Source organism: Apodemus sylvaticus, chromosome 19 (genome assembly GCF_947179515.1).
Source record: "Apodemus sylvaticus chromosome 19, mApoSyl1.1, whole genome shotgun sequence".
In the NCBI taxonomy this organism is placed as follows: domain Eukaryota; kingdom Metazoa; phylum Chordata; class Mammalia; order Rodentia; family Muridae; genus Apodemus; species Apodemus sylvaticus.
In genome coordinates, this window is record NC_067490.1 from 13,216,630 (window position 1) to 13,232,843 (window position 16,214).

General features: G+C 40.4%; 1 protein-coding gene across 5 annotated transcripts in view; it reads right to left on the bottom strand.

Moving 5' to 3' along the window:
* Pcdh15 (protocadherin related 15) overlaps nucleotides 1-16,214 on the bottom strand; it is an 840,767-nt gene that overhangs the window by 237,605 nt on the left and 586,948 nt on the right. For all 5 annotated transcript variants that reach the window (XR_007974376.1, XM_052163513.1, XM_052163511.1 and 2 more), the window contains exon 18: nucleotides 8,019-8,147. Coding sequence is in view for 4 of the 5 variants with exons in the window: in XM_052163513.1 (XP_052019473.1) it covers nucleotides 8,019-8,147 (129 nt within the window). In the remaining variant the exon portion in view is untranslated. The remainder of the gene's footprint in view (nucleotides 1-8,018; nucleotides 8,148-16,214) is intronic.

Genomic DNA, 16,214 nt, shown 5'->3' on the forward strand with positions numbered 1-16,214 from the left:
GACTATCTCATGGTTATAATAATACTTCAGATAAAAAGACAAATATGACCCTTACACGGTTGTTAAAAGAGAAAATAAGCCAATAAAATAATCATCAGCCTGAATAGGGATCCTTATTGGTGACTGGCAGATATACATTTTGAGGGAGAAGGAAGTGGTTGATGGCTTCATGACAGCTGTTCTGGGGAGGATCAACTGAGGTGTTGTACTGGCAGGTTCTGTGTGTCAACTTGACACAGCTGGAGTTATCACAGAGAAAGGAGTTTCAGTTGGGGAAGTGCCTCCATGAGATCCAACTGTGGGGCATTTTCTCAATTAGTGATCAAGGGGGCAGGGCCCCTTGTGGGTGGTGCCATCCCTGGGCTGGTAGTCTTGGGTTCTATAAGAGAGCAAGCTGAGCAAGGCAGGGGAAGCAAGTCAGTAAGAAACATCCCTCCATGGCCTCTGCATCAGCTCCTGCTTCCTGACCTGCTTGAGTTCCAGTCCTGACTTCCTTTTGTGATGAACTGCAACGTGGAAGTGTAAGCTGAATAAACCCTTTCCTCCCCAACTTGCTTCTTGGTCATGATGTTTGTGCAGGAATAGAAACCCTGACTAAGACAGGTGTGGACTATGGAGAAGGAACGCTTTCAGGGAAGGATGTTTAGAAGTCACAGCTCTATTCGAGGAAGTTTGACTGTTAGAAAGAATAGCTGAAGATACATCTGTGGGAGCCATCAGCATCTGGATGTGATGTATGCTGAGGGCCTGATGGGAGTGGAGGTTTTCCAAAGGAAGGCACAGAGTCACAAGAGCAATTTAGGAGACAGTTCCAACAGTTTATAGGAAAATAGACCGTATCAGATGCAATGGAACATGGAAACTAGAAACAAGCAGGCATTAGAAAAGAGATAGAAAAGAGATCACATTTCCAATAAAGACTTCAGCTGTGATTATCGGTCTACAGTGAACCATCATTTACTGTTTCTAGAATTATAAAATATTTATGTATACATATCTACACAAATGAACACACACACATTTGTTCTAAGGTGTTAAGACTAAGACTGGTGAAAGGCTGGACTCTAAATAACTACTGGAAAACTACTTCCATACCTTTTAAATCTATTCATGAACTGCTCATTGAATCATCAAAAGATCACGGTTTTTTTTTTCCCTCGAAAAATAGCCGTAGGCAACAAATGAATCTCATTATACATAAGTTTGTAGGTGGCAGCGTCAAAATAGACATCGCCTACATTTTAAATTGTGTGATTTGTGAGATAGTGGCGGCGGCGGTGGTGGTAGTTGGAAGGGGATTGAGTAGTGGTGTCTGCATTATATTGTTTGACTTGGCAAGAGAACACGTAAAGCTCCTCACTTGTGGCCCACTTAAAAAAGAAGTATTATAGTTCGAGGCACTGTTGAGTGCCATGCTGAGCTACAGAAAGTAAGGGAAGATTCATAGAGCTCCCTCCCTTCCTTTCATTTTCAGAACCCCACACAGAGAGACAACAGCCACATTAATCAGCGACAGGCCCCAGAGGTTCAGATTTATTTTGTTTAATATTAAAATGTACAGTTGAAGGAAACATGAATTTCCTTTTCGAAATGACACGGCCCCTTCCCTTCTGAACACCGCAGCTTACTAATGGTTCTAAAACTGCTTTAAGGGTTAGAAATGAATCATTGCACTATATTCCCGGTGATGAGCTAGCACACAAATCTCCCAGGAAATGCCCTTGATTTTAGGTTAAATAAATTCAACATCTTTGTTTTAGAACTGAAAGGATGTTCTGTTGACTCAGAGCTCTGTCTTATAAGAGTGTGGTGGACTCTGATGGGGGGTTTGCTGGGAGTTTTCTTCTACGTTGTACACAAGGCTAAGACCCAATTTAAACTTAACAGGAAATGTTCTTCCTGAGTTTGCCTTCCCTGATGTGGTCTGTGCATGTTTATGCCCGAGGTGCTCTGAGAAGTAGACAAACACGGTTGCTTCCGAATTTGAAGATGTTTGGCCCTTCAGATATTTTTTTTCAGTGAGAGGCAACTACAGAGGTTAGATACCTAGGGTGTGTGCTTAGAGCCTTCTGTCCTCATTCCCCTCCCTATAACCCAGCTTAACCTACATATCCACACAGAGATGGGCCAAAGCATCCAGTGTGCTAAGCAAGACACTTGCAGTCACTACTGGAAATTCTAGGGTCCCATTTGGCCTATAGTGAACTCATGGTACAATGGATGGTATCCTATGGAATACCACGATAGATACCACCTACCTCTCTCTCCCCACAAATTAAACCAGCAGTGTCCTTTCTTTGGGAGTGATCTGGATACATGATTATAAGGGCGACTGATCACCATTGATCTTACCACTCTCACTGGGTATCAGAATTAGTTCAAGCACATCGTCAATGACGTGTGACTCTCAACTTCAGTGGCCTTAAACCAGCATTCCCCATGAATTATGTCATATTTTAATGGCTTACTGCTTCATAGTCTATAGTCTTGGCTCTCTTTTAGTCAACAGAGTGTTACCAGTGGTTATGAATGAACTAAATTTTTTTTTCTTCTGAACCCTTTCCTGATCACCTTAGATCACTACAATGTGTTTCCATCTTTTATAAATAATAAATACATACACATGCACACACACACACACACACACAAACACACACACCCAATTAGACACTCACATGTTCATACTTGGCTAGGTTTTATTCTGCATATATTTCCTCCATTACTACTTTGCTACTTCAAGCAGTTAGAAAATATTGATAAGCTTTTTTTTTTTACCTCCAATGCTTGCAAATGATAAGATCCTCATTAGTAGCCTCTGCTTGGTAGTTTCTATTCTATATTAATGATGGTTCACTGAAATAATTTTGACATATATAATCTTAAATATTGTTTAAGACATACCCATTACTATATAGCTCTTTAAAAAGTAAACAAGAATTCTTTCAGCTTTTGAATCTATAACAGTGGATCCCTCATATTGAAAGACCAGGAGAACATAAGCAGAAACCAATAACTCAAGTTTAGTAGGGTAATTAACCATATGTATCCTGGCTTTGAGTCTATCTTAATAGTGTGTGGTGACAATTAAAATTAAATTTTACAGGATGATCATGAGTCATTTAGTAAAATTAATGTATTATATAATTATCATTAGGTAGCAACAGGATTCCATTATGAGGCATCAAAATTCCAGTAGAAGCACATTAGAATGTTCCTAGAGCTGCAAAGTCAGATGTATGTGGAGCTATTTGGGATGTTTATCTCATCTTTGCACATTCAAAGTGGTTCTAGTTTTGTGTAGAAATGCCCCAGCCTAATAAACAGCCAGATACACTCCATCAAATGATGGGTGCTGGGTTTATATTTCAGTTTCCAAAACTGATATACATTCTCTGGACCATGTTTTATCAAATGCAAGAACAAGAAAATGGAGAGAGCTCCTGCTGTACCTTTTCAGAACTCACTGGGGGGAATGATAAAATGGAAAGTAAGAAAATAAAAATTAACTACAAATTGACAACCTTACTTGCACTTACTCATGATTTTATTTATATACTGAGTATAAACTCTATCCCTTTAATTTTAAATAAAGTGTGAATGATAATTTCCATAAATAATTGAATATCTGTTTTATATAAATAGTCATATGATTGAAAGAATTCATTTTAAACAATATGGTGTTTCAGAGTAAGGATTGTATTATAATTCAACTTAACTGTGATGGGCCAAGGTCTCATGCCTGAATTCCTTTTTTTTTTGTTTTTTTTTTGTTTTTTTTGGATTTGCTTTTTTGAGACAGGGTTTCTCTGTGTAGCCTTGGCTGTCCTGGAACTTACTCTGTAGACCAGGCTGGCCTTGAACTCAGAAATCTGCCTGCCTCTGCCTCCCAAAGTACTGGGATTACAGGCGTGTGCCTGAATTCTTTTAACACTGTCTGTTTCTCCTTGAAGTATTTAATCTTCCATGACAGTAATTAATCTTTGTCACCTACATATCTAATATTGCCACATCTTATACCCCTTTTGAGTTCTCAGAATTTTCTACAACAAACACTGGTATACAGGATCTTAATGCTGTGGGATGTTTTGTTTATTATAAAAATGGTGTGTTGTGCTCCCATTTCCTGTTTTAAGTATTGACTGTTCTGGAGGGGATTCTCCACCTTTCTGTGTCCCTCTTGCCCATACCTATCCTAAGTATGCCTCTTTTCTCATCAATGTGATGTTTCCATAGCAGCCTCTAGTGTAGACATCTGTTACCTTTCCTGGTGGCTTGTAGAGATCGTCCTGTGCCCAGCTGTCACAGAATCTGCCATGCTTGGTCAGTGTCTGTCTGCTAGCATCTACTATCTCATTTATTACCCACATAAAATAAGGTGCCATTTGCTTATGATGGATAAAGGAAGGTCACAATGTATCACTCTACCTTCAGTACTTGTAGCCATGAGTTTTCCTGAATCAGTGATGCTTTAGGGGTGCAGTTGTGGTACAAGTGTTTATATTATCTCTCCTTTCATGTACCCTGATAGTCATCATCTTTTTTCTACATGGTGGCTGGTCTACATGACTGCTTCCTTTGGGGTACTTTCTTTCTATGTTTGTCCTCACCTCACTGTTAGTACTATCTTAATATATTAAAATCTCTCTCTCTGTCTCTTTCTCTCTGTCTCTGTCTCTCTGTCTCTGTATCTTTGTCTCTCTGTATCTGTCTCTCTGTTTCTGTCTCTCTGTCTCTCTGTCTCTCTGTCTCTCTCTCTCTCTCTCTCTGTGTGTATGTTGGAGATTGGTTTTAATGCTTTAAGTTGGCAATCTGCATGTCCAGACACTCCAGGTCCTTGTCTTTAATTGGTTTTTGATTGATCAATAAAGATGCCAATGGCCAATGGTTGAACACAGGGTGGGCCACTTAGAATTGCGTGGGCAAGGACACAGCGAAGAATGGGGAGACTTGCTATGGTTCAGGGAAGAAAATGGGATGCAGTGGCAGCAGGAGATAAAGCCACCCAGCCATGTGTGATTTGGGGTAAGTGGCCACTGGCCACTTCTCTGATTGGGCCTGGGGTAGCAGGAAAAGGTTTAGGAGTGCCCAGCCTTTGAGGTAGCCAAGGTATTTTCAAAATAAGCTAAGGTATATGTGCATGTCTTTCATTCAAGGATCCAAAAATATCTCCTGGGCAATGTGGGTGTGCAGTGTAGCCAAAACTCACAGCTGTTTGTGTGTGTGTGTGTGTGTGTGTGTGCTGAGTATTTATGCAGTGTATGAACATGCATGTATGGGAGTGTATGCCCCTATGGGCACTGCAAAGGGAAGTGAAGGATACTGAGTGTCCTCTGTCAGCATTCTGTCTTATCGCCCCTGCCCCACCCACCAAGACATTGTCTCTCATGGAGCCTGGAGCTAGGCTGGAAATCAGAGTCCCACTGATCCTTCTTTCTCTGCTTCTCACACAACTGGGATCCAGGTACAATTTGGTCATACTTGGCTTTTTATGTGGTTTCTAGTGATTCAAAATCAGGGCCATGTGGTTGTACAACAATTACTCATTGAGCCATCTCCCCAAACCCCTAAGAAACTATTTCTATCTAAATCTTCCATCACTTGTGATTTTTTTTTTTGTAGAATCCACGTGTTGTTCTTGACACTAGAGAATGTGTAGGCAGTGGGGCTATTGCTTGAATGGCTTCACATCTGCTCTTCAGTTAGCGATGTAGCATCTCTAACATCGCAGTGGTTCAGGTTCTCCCTGGTGGTGCATTGGAGTTGAAGGAAAATGCAAAGTATGCTCTCTCCTGGATTGGAGACAGGGACTGAAAATGATAATGGCCATAGAGGTTGGCAGTCAGAGTATTGGCAGATCTATGGAGGAAGAAAGAACAGATTCGAACAGGCCAATCAAACTCTCAGGACCTGGGCTGGGGAGGTGGTTCAGTGTGCAAGTACTTGCTGTAGAAGTGTAAAGATCAGAGTTTAGGTCATCAGCACCTGCACACACAACAGGTGGGTGTGATGATCCACTCATGATTCCAACCTCGGAGACAGAGATAAGGGATCCTCAGAGCAAGCTAGCTGTGGAGACTAGATAGATTTGTGATCTTTGGATTTGGTTGAGTGACACTGTCATACTGAAAAAAGTAGAAGAGCAATCCAGGGTCTTTGCTGACATCAACCTCCAACTCCAGGCATCCACATGCAAGTAAATCCACACATGTGTCTACACACATGTACATACATGCATACACATGCACACACATGTACCCATGTATGTACACACATACACACAAGTGCACACAAGTGTACATACCCACACACTCATACATGCATACATACATGCATATACAAGCACACATACACACACATGAAAACCGGGGGCTGGTAATCTTAGGACCTGATGTGAAAGTCTCATTAAAGTCTACAATAGCACTTAAAGAAAACTTCTTCCATAGTCAGTAGATTCTACTAAACACTAGACTCGATGCTTAGTTAAAAAGCAGCAGGATTCTAGAAAATACCTATTCAGAGAATCAGCCAGAATCCTTTGAAAAAAAATGAGCACAGAGATAGAACTGGGTTCACACTTGGATTTGGGGTCTGGGTAGCTGATTCTCATTCCTTGTTGAGTGCTAGGGCTTGGATAAATGCCCTCTCAGAGACCTTATGCTGAAGGATTGTCCCCAAGCCAGTACTACTGGAAGATGGTAGACCCCTTGAAAGGTGGAACCTTGCAGGAGGTTTTTCAGTCCTTTGGGACAGTCTCTTAGAAGAGACTTTTTTTCCTGTTCCTGGATCCAGACATGGGTAGGCAGCTCAGCTGTCTGACTGTACCATGTTTGTTCTCACTGATGCTCATGTCAAAGAACTTCCTGATCTTAGTAAAAACTGAGCTAAACATAGGAGGAACAGCGGCAGCCATCTCTAAGTAAATGCTGGCACTGAGCAGCTGCAAAGGCATCTCCTGTAGGAGGACCTAATTGAAGACTTCCTGAGAGACCAATGTTTGTTGATGCCGATAATGCCAGCCATTTGGGAACTGCTGTTTAAAAGAGGTGCTATCTTGGGACCCATGGGGTGTAGGTGGAGGGTATTAAAAGAGCTTGCAGTAGCATTCCGATGAGATTGCTGTGGCATTTCTCACCTGCTTCCAAGTCATGTGTTGTTGACTCTGTGCCACCTCACGTCCAGCCCCCAAGGACAGGTAGGGTCGGTCATTGAGTAGACCAGGGCACAGACAGCACTAAATCAGTATCCTGTGTTTCTATTGTTGCTTGCCTCAGCTGTCTCCCAGGAGTAAGTCTTAGCTATGCCCCCAAGGACAGCTCCATGCTTCATCTGCAGAAGGAGCTTCAGACAGAGATATCTGTCTCTAGATCTCGCTTATCCTGTGGCTTTGAAACCATGAGCTGTGCTAGAGACTAACCACAGAGCAAGTGGGGGAACTAGAAACGAGGCAGTTTGCCAAAAGCAACTGCAGAGCTGAGGCTATGGCTCAGTGGAGGCGTGTTCCACTAATGCACACAAAGCTCTGGGTTCTTCCCTGGCACTGACGATAAAAACTGCAGAAAATGCCTATCACGTACACACCGGAAGTAGGAGAACACACCTAGAGATTAATCCTACAGGGTGCAGAATATACAGCAAGGAGCAGAATCTAAAACCAGTCTTATAACATCAAATGAATTCACATCTAGCAGTCTATACTTGCATTTGGAAGGTCCACATCCAATCCTAATTGCACACTAAAATACATAGCTCTTTAAATATATTTCTTTCAAAAACATAAAATTGCATGGGTTAAGTCAGAAAGGAAAACCAATGTTAGCAAATGTTTAAATTATGCAAATGTAATTAAATATAACAAATAAAATTAGAATGTACAGGATCTGACTACCAAAGGGTGGGATACTGAAGAGTATTCCACAAGCCATTTATAGATTACTTGAACTGTGTCTTTTTTCAAAATTACAACATAAGAAATTAGATTCCTACAAACAACACTTAAACTAAATGATGACTCTGCTTACCCGGACTTGACCCACAAAGGCATTGGCCTCTTCCTCCACCACAGAGAGGTTCCTGGGCAGATAGGGATCGAACACAGGAGCGTTGTCATTGACGTCTGTGACTACTATGTTCACAGTGGCAGTTGAGGTCTTAAGGGAAGAGAGAAGAAGATTCAGTATGAGAGGAGCTGTTGTCACTTGGGATCCAGTTAAGTGTCCACACTGGACACGTTTTTTCTCCATCTGAAAGCCATCTCAGTTCCTTAGCTTTCCAAAGGAGAAAGACATGGGACAAACAAGCCAACAAAACAGATGGAGAGAGCCAATGACAGAGTATGGGGCACACATCTGTGGAGAATGTCAAGTATCTACTAGGGGATTACCTTTTAGGCTATGCCACCGTTAGCTTGTTTTATGGGTGGTGAACATTTATTTATACACACATACATAATTTTATGCTGTACTTTTCATGAATTGTGTGTTTGACAATTAAATAGAAGCATATATATTATCAAATAGAATCAAGACATAAATGTGTGCTATCAAATAGAGTGTACATACAAACAAGTATTTTCAGGCAAGCTAATGCTGTCAGAATATATCACCTTAGTAAGGTTTAATGTTTACATCTAAATCAAGAATTTGAGCCTGGAGACATTATCAGCAGTCATAAAATTGTTGTGTTGAGTCCCTAGACAGTGACATTAGCGTCAGCTAAACTGCCCAGTTCTGTGGATGCTCCTTTCTTACAGGGAAATCTTGGCCTACTGAACCAGAAAATGCTATGGAGGTTGAGCTCTCGGGGTCAATAAGTTTGTCTTTATGTGTGAATTGAGCTGGAGCCTCCCTCCATTGCTGCCTCTTCCTCCCCCTGTCTCAGGGAAGTGAGGGTTACCGGTGGCAAAGAGCAGACACAGAAATAAATAACCCTAAAATATAAGATAAAACATGAAATATGCTAGGATATTAAAATGCTTAATTGCAGGTCAATGAAACATAAGAAGAAAAGAGAGAATGAAAATCCCCCGAGAGTCTGGTATAAGATTTGTTTAAGAAAATAGGAATACTTTGAGCCTGGAACACCAGAGAAAATATTTATATAAAAATAGAGTTCTTACTAGCCTGGACATAATTTGTAATAAAGCTAGACTAGACACAGAATGTGAGTTGTGGTGAGTGACTCTGAAGAGGTTGTGTGGCCATTGAGAAGTGGACAGAGACAAAGTAGGTTCTCCCAGCTGCCAAAGTGGAGTTGCCTGATAAAAGCTCGTGGTTTTTGTTGAAAACAGTGCAATTCCTTGGTGAACTGCAGGAGCCATTCTGCCTTAACTCAGATTCAATCCCAGCTTCCAAGACTTCTACTTTAAACTGCCACTACTAAACAAAATCAAGAACAACCTTCCACATAAAGTCACCTTAAGCCTCCATATCTATTCTGTAACAGGTTCTGTAGATATTAAAACCACAGAGAGGTGCTGGATGTGGGTGGCTTGTTTATTTGTGTGTCCTGACGGCTCACCCCTTTGTAACTTAGAGCCACATGTACATTATATGCATATAATATTCAATCAAACTTTGACTGAAAGACACCAAGAGGGTCACAACAGCATCCAGTAACCCAAATCTAGAAACTACCCAATGCCCATCCATAGCAGATATTGATAAATGTTTTATGCATGAATAGACAAGGGTAGAGTCTGAGGAAATGGTACCCAATTGCCAGGAGTGACTCTGTGGTATAATTAAGGAACATAAGGTTGAGTGACAGAAATTAGGCACAATCACATGGAGTTACACGGCTTCACTGACATAGGTTCTACACACTAACTATAAAGGCAGTATAGGGTGGCAATAAGGAGAGATGGAGGAAGTCCTGTTGTGGGAAATATTTTAAAAGGTTCAACCCAACAACTCTCCCACGGGTTCTGATCCCAGAGCTCCTGCCTCTGCCAACTCTCTGGAGCTGCTGGTCTCTAGGCTCATAAACTAGAGGCCAGCCCTGCGGGGCCTTAGGGCCTTCACTGGGCTATCTCACTCAGCAGTCCCTCTGCTGGCCATCTCTCTAGCAGGGGACCCTGAGTTCCTCTTGCTACCATGCAACATCCCCTACACCCATGATCTGCCACCTCACCACCTAATTACCAGGTAGAATCAAGACTCTTAATGCTAAATTAACCAATAAGATTTATGTATCAATAATATCACAATTAACAAGATGCCAGTACAGTAATTTCAGAACCAATGGTTATGATAAAAGCTTTATCCCAATATTTCTAACCCTATAAAAACATAGCTATTTTGGCTAGTAGATGTCACACAGGTCCACATCTGGAGCCATCTTGGTTTCTTTTTCTTTTCTTTTTTTTTTTTTTTTTCTTTTTCTCCCTGCAACCTCTGAGATTCCCCAACTCCTAGCTCTGCCTCCCCTTTCCTGTCCAATCACAGGCCTTCCACTCTCCTAATGTGATTGGACATGAAGAATCCTGCAACAAAGTTCTAGATCATGGAAAGATTAGATTTTTTTCAAGAGCTGAAGAACTTGTTTCCCACAGTGAACTGTTCTCATAGACGCTTTCTCGGCTTAGAAACTCATCAAGCTGACCGGTTGCGAGATTTGTACTCTGCATAGATTACCAAGGAAATCATTTCATTTAAAAGATGCAAACAAACAAATGCACGTGCATGTACACATATCTTGAGTTTCTGAAAAGAAATTTAAATTCTTCTGACTAGATGGCGTGCAGGTGTTCTATTTTTCCTTTGGAGCATTTTTCTGTTTCTTGAATCTTCCCCAAGAAAGCTACAATGCTTTTGTAACAGAAAAAAAATTCTAACAAATGTTATTTCAAGGATGTTAGAGGTGAAACTAGTTTTCTTTCTTTCTTTTTTTAAAAATGTGTTTTATAACAGCAGTATTTCCCAATTTGCCTGAGGGTGAACAGGTATGAAATTTGACAGCTTGAAGCTAAGACTTCAGAGTGGTTTCACTGGTGTCCCTGGCTTTCCTTTGAGTTCCCTGAACACCTCTGTGTCCACCTCTGCATTTCCTACCAATCTATTTTTTATCACCCTATATAACTTTTTCCTTTCTTTTTTAGATTCTTCATTCCATAGGCTTGCAGACTATGTTGGATCCACTGTCAGAGACTGACCTGTGGCTTGTGGATGCCCAGGGGAACTGAGTTATCACTGTGTGGAAGACACTGGTGGGAGCTTGGATATACTTTCTGACACTGTTCCGAGTTTTACAGGAGGTGACAGGAATCCACATGGGTGGGTAATTTCCAGCTAAACATTTCTTAAGAGAGGGACAACACTTGTGTCAAAGTTGCCTGAGTATCAGTAATGCTTTTGACTCTGACTGTATTTTACATATTCTGGCTGCACTCTTTTGACCATGGTGACATCATCCTACACTGCCTTGCTGCAGAGCGTAGAGGTTTTGGTTTTTAGGTTGATCAGGAAGATGGCCACACTACGATTCAACATGGATCATGCTTCATATTGAGGGCAGGTTCTAGGTTTTGAAAGTTAATTACTAATAAATGAACATAGTCTATGCTAATAAAGGTATAATAAAAGGGTACTTTTCACAATTCTGTAGGTGTACTTGTAAAATGACAATTAAACAGGTATCAAATCAACAAACCCAATAAATAAGGTAATTATTCATACTGAGAAATTTGCTTATTATTTTCTCAAATAATGTTTCATCTCTTATAACATCATTAGTTAGAAATTTTTGTATTTTAGTACTAAATGCTATCATTGATCACCTGTGGTTGATACCCATTTTGATTACCTCTTTGATTTTATTTTCAATAATAAACAAGTCTTAAAAATATACATTCTATTCTCATCTAACACAGGAAGGTATTTCTATGGCAACAGTTTTTATACACTTATTTTTCTTTCACTGTGATGGCTCTTACGTAGATACTGATGTAGCAACCTTGGCTTCCAAAGCGTTCATGGTCTAAGGAGCAATGAACAATTATCCACACAAAGAACTTCTTAATTAAAAAAAATGCTGATTGAATATGTATTGTTTCTGATGCCTTTTATATTATGAACTTTATTGATCCTATCAAGTTAATTACTTAAATCATTAAAAGAAAGTTTGGGAGTAAAAGAAAATTAAGATATACAAAATTTAAGTACATTAACTGGTAAAACAAAAGATGATGCACGTCTATTTATACAAGTCTAAATGAAAAAAGTTACTTTTACGTGTATAATAAGAGAATGGGAAGAGAAACACATGGACTTGTGGATGAAACCCAGTGTTCTGTACATGCTAGGCAAAGACTGTCCCATAGAAGTACAAATACCATGCTTCAATCTTAATAGGGGGTGGATTCAAAGGGGAAGGGATATGGGAAGAAACTGGAAATTACAGAAGAAGGAGAACCCTTAATTAGGGTATATAATATGAGTAAAAAAAACCTATTCTGATTAAGAAATATGAAGACAAAGTAAAAAATATTTTTAAAGAAAACATAATTAGACATAAACAAAATTAAACTATTTTAAAGTAAATTCTGAACATTTAGTCCAGAATCTATGAAAGACTCAAAAGCAGAATCAAGATTACATATCAACCAGGCTAAAATGGGCTATGGGGGAAGGAGAGCTGGAGATTTGGCTCGGTGGTTAAGAGTACTTGTTGGTCTTGGAGAAGACCCAGGTGTGAAGCCCAGCATAGCACCTACATGGTGATTCACAACAGTAGATTCAGTCCTAAAAGACCCAATACTCTATTCTGACCTCTATAGGTATCAGTAATGTATATGGTGCACATACATGCTTGTGAATAAAATACTCATACACATAACAATAAACATTTTTGAAAAATAGAAAAACAACGAGTTATGGCTTGAACAGAGAGTTTGCAGGACAAAGAGTAGAGCAGAGACTGAAGGAAAGGCCATCCAGAGACTGCCCCACCTAGGGATCCAACCCATCTGCAGCCACCAAACCCAGACACTATTGCTGACACCAAGAAATGCCTGCTGACAGGAACTTGGTACAGCTGTTCCCTGAGAGGGTCTGCCACAGCCTGACCAACATAGGTGCAGATGCTCATAGCCAACCATCAACTGAGCACAGGAACTCCAATGGAAGAGTTAGAGAAAAGACTGAAGGAGCTGAAGGGGATTGCAACCCCATAGGAAGAACAACAATATCAACTAACCAAATCACCCAGAGCTCCCAGGGACTAAACCACTAACCAAAGAGTACACATGGAGGGGGCCAATGGCTACATATATAGTAGATGATGGCCTTATCTGGCATCAGTGGGAGGGGAGGCCCTTGGTCCTGTAGAGGCTTGATGCCCAGCATAGGGGAATGCTAGGGTGGTGAGGTAGGAGTAGGTGGGGAGCATCCTCTTAGAGGCAGGGAGGAGTGGGGATAGGATGGGGGTTTGCAGAGGGGAAACCAGGAAGAGGATAGCATTTGGTATGTAAATAAGTAAAATACAATAAAAAAGAGAAATAGTTCAAAATATCGCCAACATCCTTAGCAATTAAGGCAATATAAATTAAGATGACTTTGAGATTTCATTTCACTCCCATCAGAATGGTGGGAATGTATAAAACAACTGACATGTCATGCTGGTAAGGATGTTCATTGCTACCCTTATCACAATGGCTAGGAAATGAGTGAGAACAACCTAAATGTCCTTAAGTCGATGGGTGGATGATGAAAGTGAGGTATGTGTACACTATAGATAGTATTCAGTGGTAAAGAAAAATGAAATCATGAACACTGAAGATGAGGAGATAGAGCTACACGGTATTATACTGAGTTAACAGAGACCCAGAAAAAAGTCTTTTTATTTGTTGTGCTCAACTATGAACCTAAGTATGCAGTATACAGCTTGAAGCAACTGCAGATACCATGAAAGCAGAAAGGGCTCCCTGGGGTGAGGGCATAGGGAAGGATCTGTAGACAGGAGCACAGTAGGACCTGGGCTTTACGAAGGGAGAAATAGGAAAAACAGGGGGTTAAAGAGGTAAATACATGAGTAGGGAGAAGAAGGCAGAAATACATGCAAGAATGTTAGAAAAAAATAGACAAAGACAGTATTTATAAGATCATTTAAACACACCCAGAATTCCACAGAAGAAAAATGCCCCATTCCCAGAGTGTTAGATTATGTAATAAAACCCTTAGTTGCAAGCAAGGGGAACCTTCCTTCCAGGTGTTGGTTGTGGGATGACAAGAACAGCACAGAGCCATACAGGCTATTGTCATTGTCCTTTGTGGCCCCAAACCTGAAAGTCAGACCCCATTGCTGAAGACACCATAAATTTTCAACACGGGCCTTGGAAGAGGAGGGACTCACAGGGACAGGCAGCATGCACAGGGTTCACACTGGCCTATACAGGATGGGGTCCTAGAGCTGTAAGAACGAGTATACACATGCTCCCATCCCCATCCCAGGAAGTGATCTGAAAGCCTCCTCTGTGAGGACTATCTCTCATAGGATCAGAAGTTGCTATTTAAGCTACTTAAGCTATTTAAGGGAGAGAAATCAATGGGAAGTTTTACCCAGTTGTAAATACCATGAACCATGATAATGACCAGGAAAGAAAAAAAGAAAAGCTACTTATATACACAGTCCCTGCATCTGAACAGTCAAAAAGTTTATCCATATTTTGGAAATTCCATTTCGTAAATAAGGAATTTTAATGGTTGAGAGAATTAGGATCATGATATTAGAGTTAGATTTTTTTAATGCCAATAAACAAGGAAGTGCACAGTGCACAGTCAGCAGTGGGCACACGACCTAGAGATTGTATTTTATATCAGTGTAAAATATTGTTGTGTTTAACAGCAAACCTCTTGAAGCTCCAGTACCAAGAACCACAGGAGTCTTATTCAGGTCACTGGATTTCCCTTATGATTTAGGAAAAACTGTTCTTCCTGTCACTGAGGCTGAGTTGGAAGACTTCTCAAGGGAGACAGCTAAGGAATAGTGTTGTTGTTAATGATGGGACAGAGAAAAGGTCTGTCTGGAGATGATGGGAGAGATTTGGAAGGATGAGAGGCAGAAAATGAGGTCTCCCTCCTCACCCCATCCCTGACACGGTGAGCCACCCTAGGTATGGCAGGCATATTCTATGCATGTGGAGGATAGTCACAGAGAAAGGAAGAGAAATCTGTGGTAATCAACTTATATCCATGAACCTATAATACTGTTTGCCCAGCTTTTCAAATCAAATTTTAGTTTCGTTTGGCTTTGTTGGACCAGGCTTAGTTCAGAATTAAGAAATGTTACATACACATTTCGTAAAAGGGCAGAGTAATTGTAAGCCCTTCAAAGGGTGCCTCCCCACCCATTATATCTGTATCTGTATCTCTATCATCTGTATCATCTGTATCTGTATCATCTGTATTTGTCTGTATCTGTATCTGTCTGTATCTGTATCTTATCTGTATCTATATCTGTATAATCTGTATCTGTATCTGTATCATCTGCATTTGTATCTGTACCATCTGTATCATCTGTATCATATATATATATGTATATACATGTGTATCTACATATGATTAAATTATTCAAAGCAGATATGTTTGGATAAAAACCAAACACTTTAAGATTTTCAACATGAACTTTTGAAAAGAGTTGAGGGGCTTACCCCAAACCAGTAAGATTTTAAAGCTGAACAAGGTCTTAATGATTAAAGAAAGAGAAAATAGAAACCTAGACTCCCCGTGGAAAAGCAGAACCGGGAAACACATGTGAACGACAGAAAATGCCCTGTTGGAACAGAGTAGCTGTGATATATGTGATATGAGCACTGCCACACTCAGCAGATGGTGCCTGGTCCAGACATTCGATATGCTAGCAATTTTTCATCTCATCCCTTGTCTAAGGAGTTTTATTTTTAAGGCTCGACCTTAAATATTGGTGGCTGTTAATTTCCAACCAACAGTGTTACTTACCCCAAAGCCATGTGGATCCTTTGGTTTTTCCTGTATCTGAATGTCCTGTACCTTAAGTCACTCTAATTATACCATTAAATGGTTATTTAAATAATAACTCCTCCTTCTTTTCCTGAGCACCCTCTCTCTCAGCTATTAGCTGGTCAGGAGGCTTGGTAATATTTAATCATTAGTCAAGTTCTAGGTTTCTTCTAGAGACTCTGACTCCTGTGCCTTCATGTAACACTGGCATGCCAAAAATCAGACATGTTCTATGCATAAAAT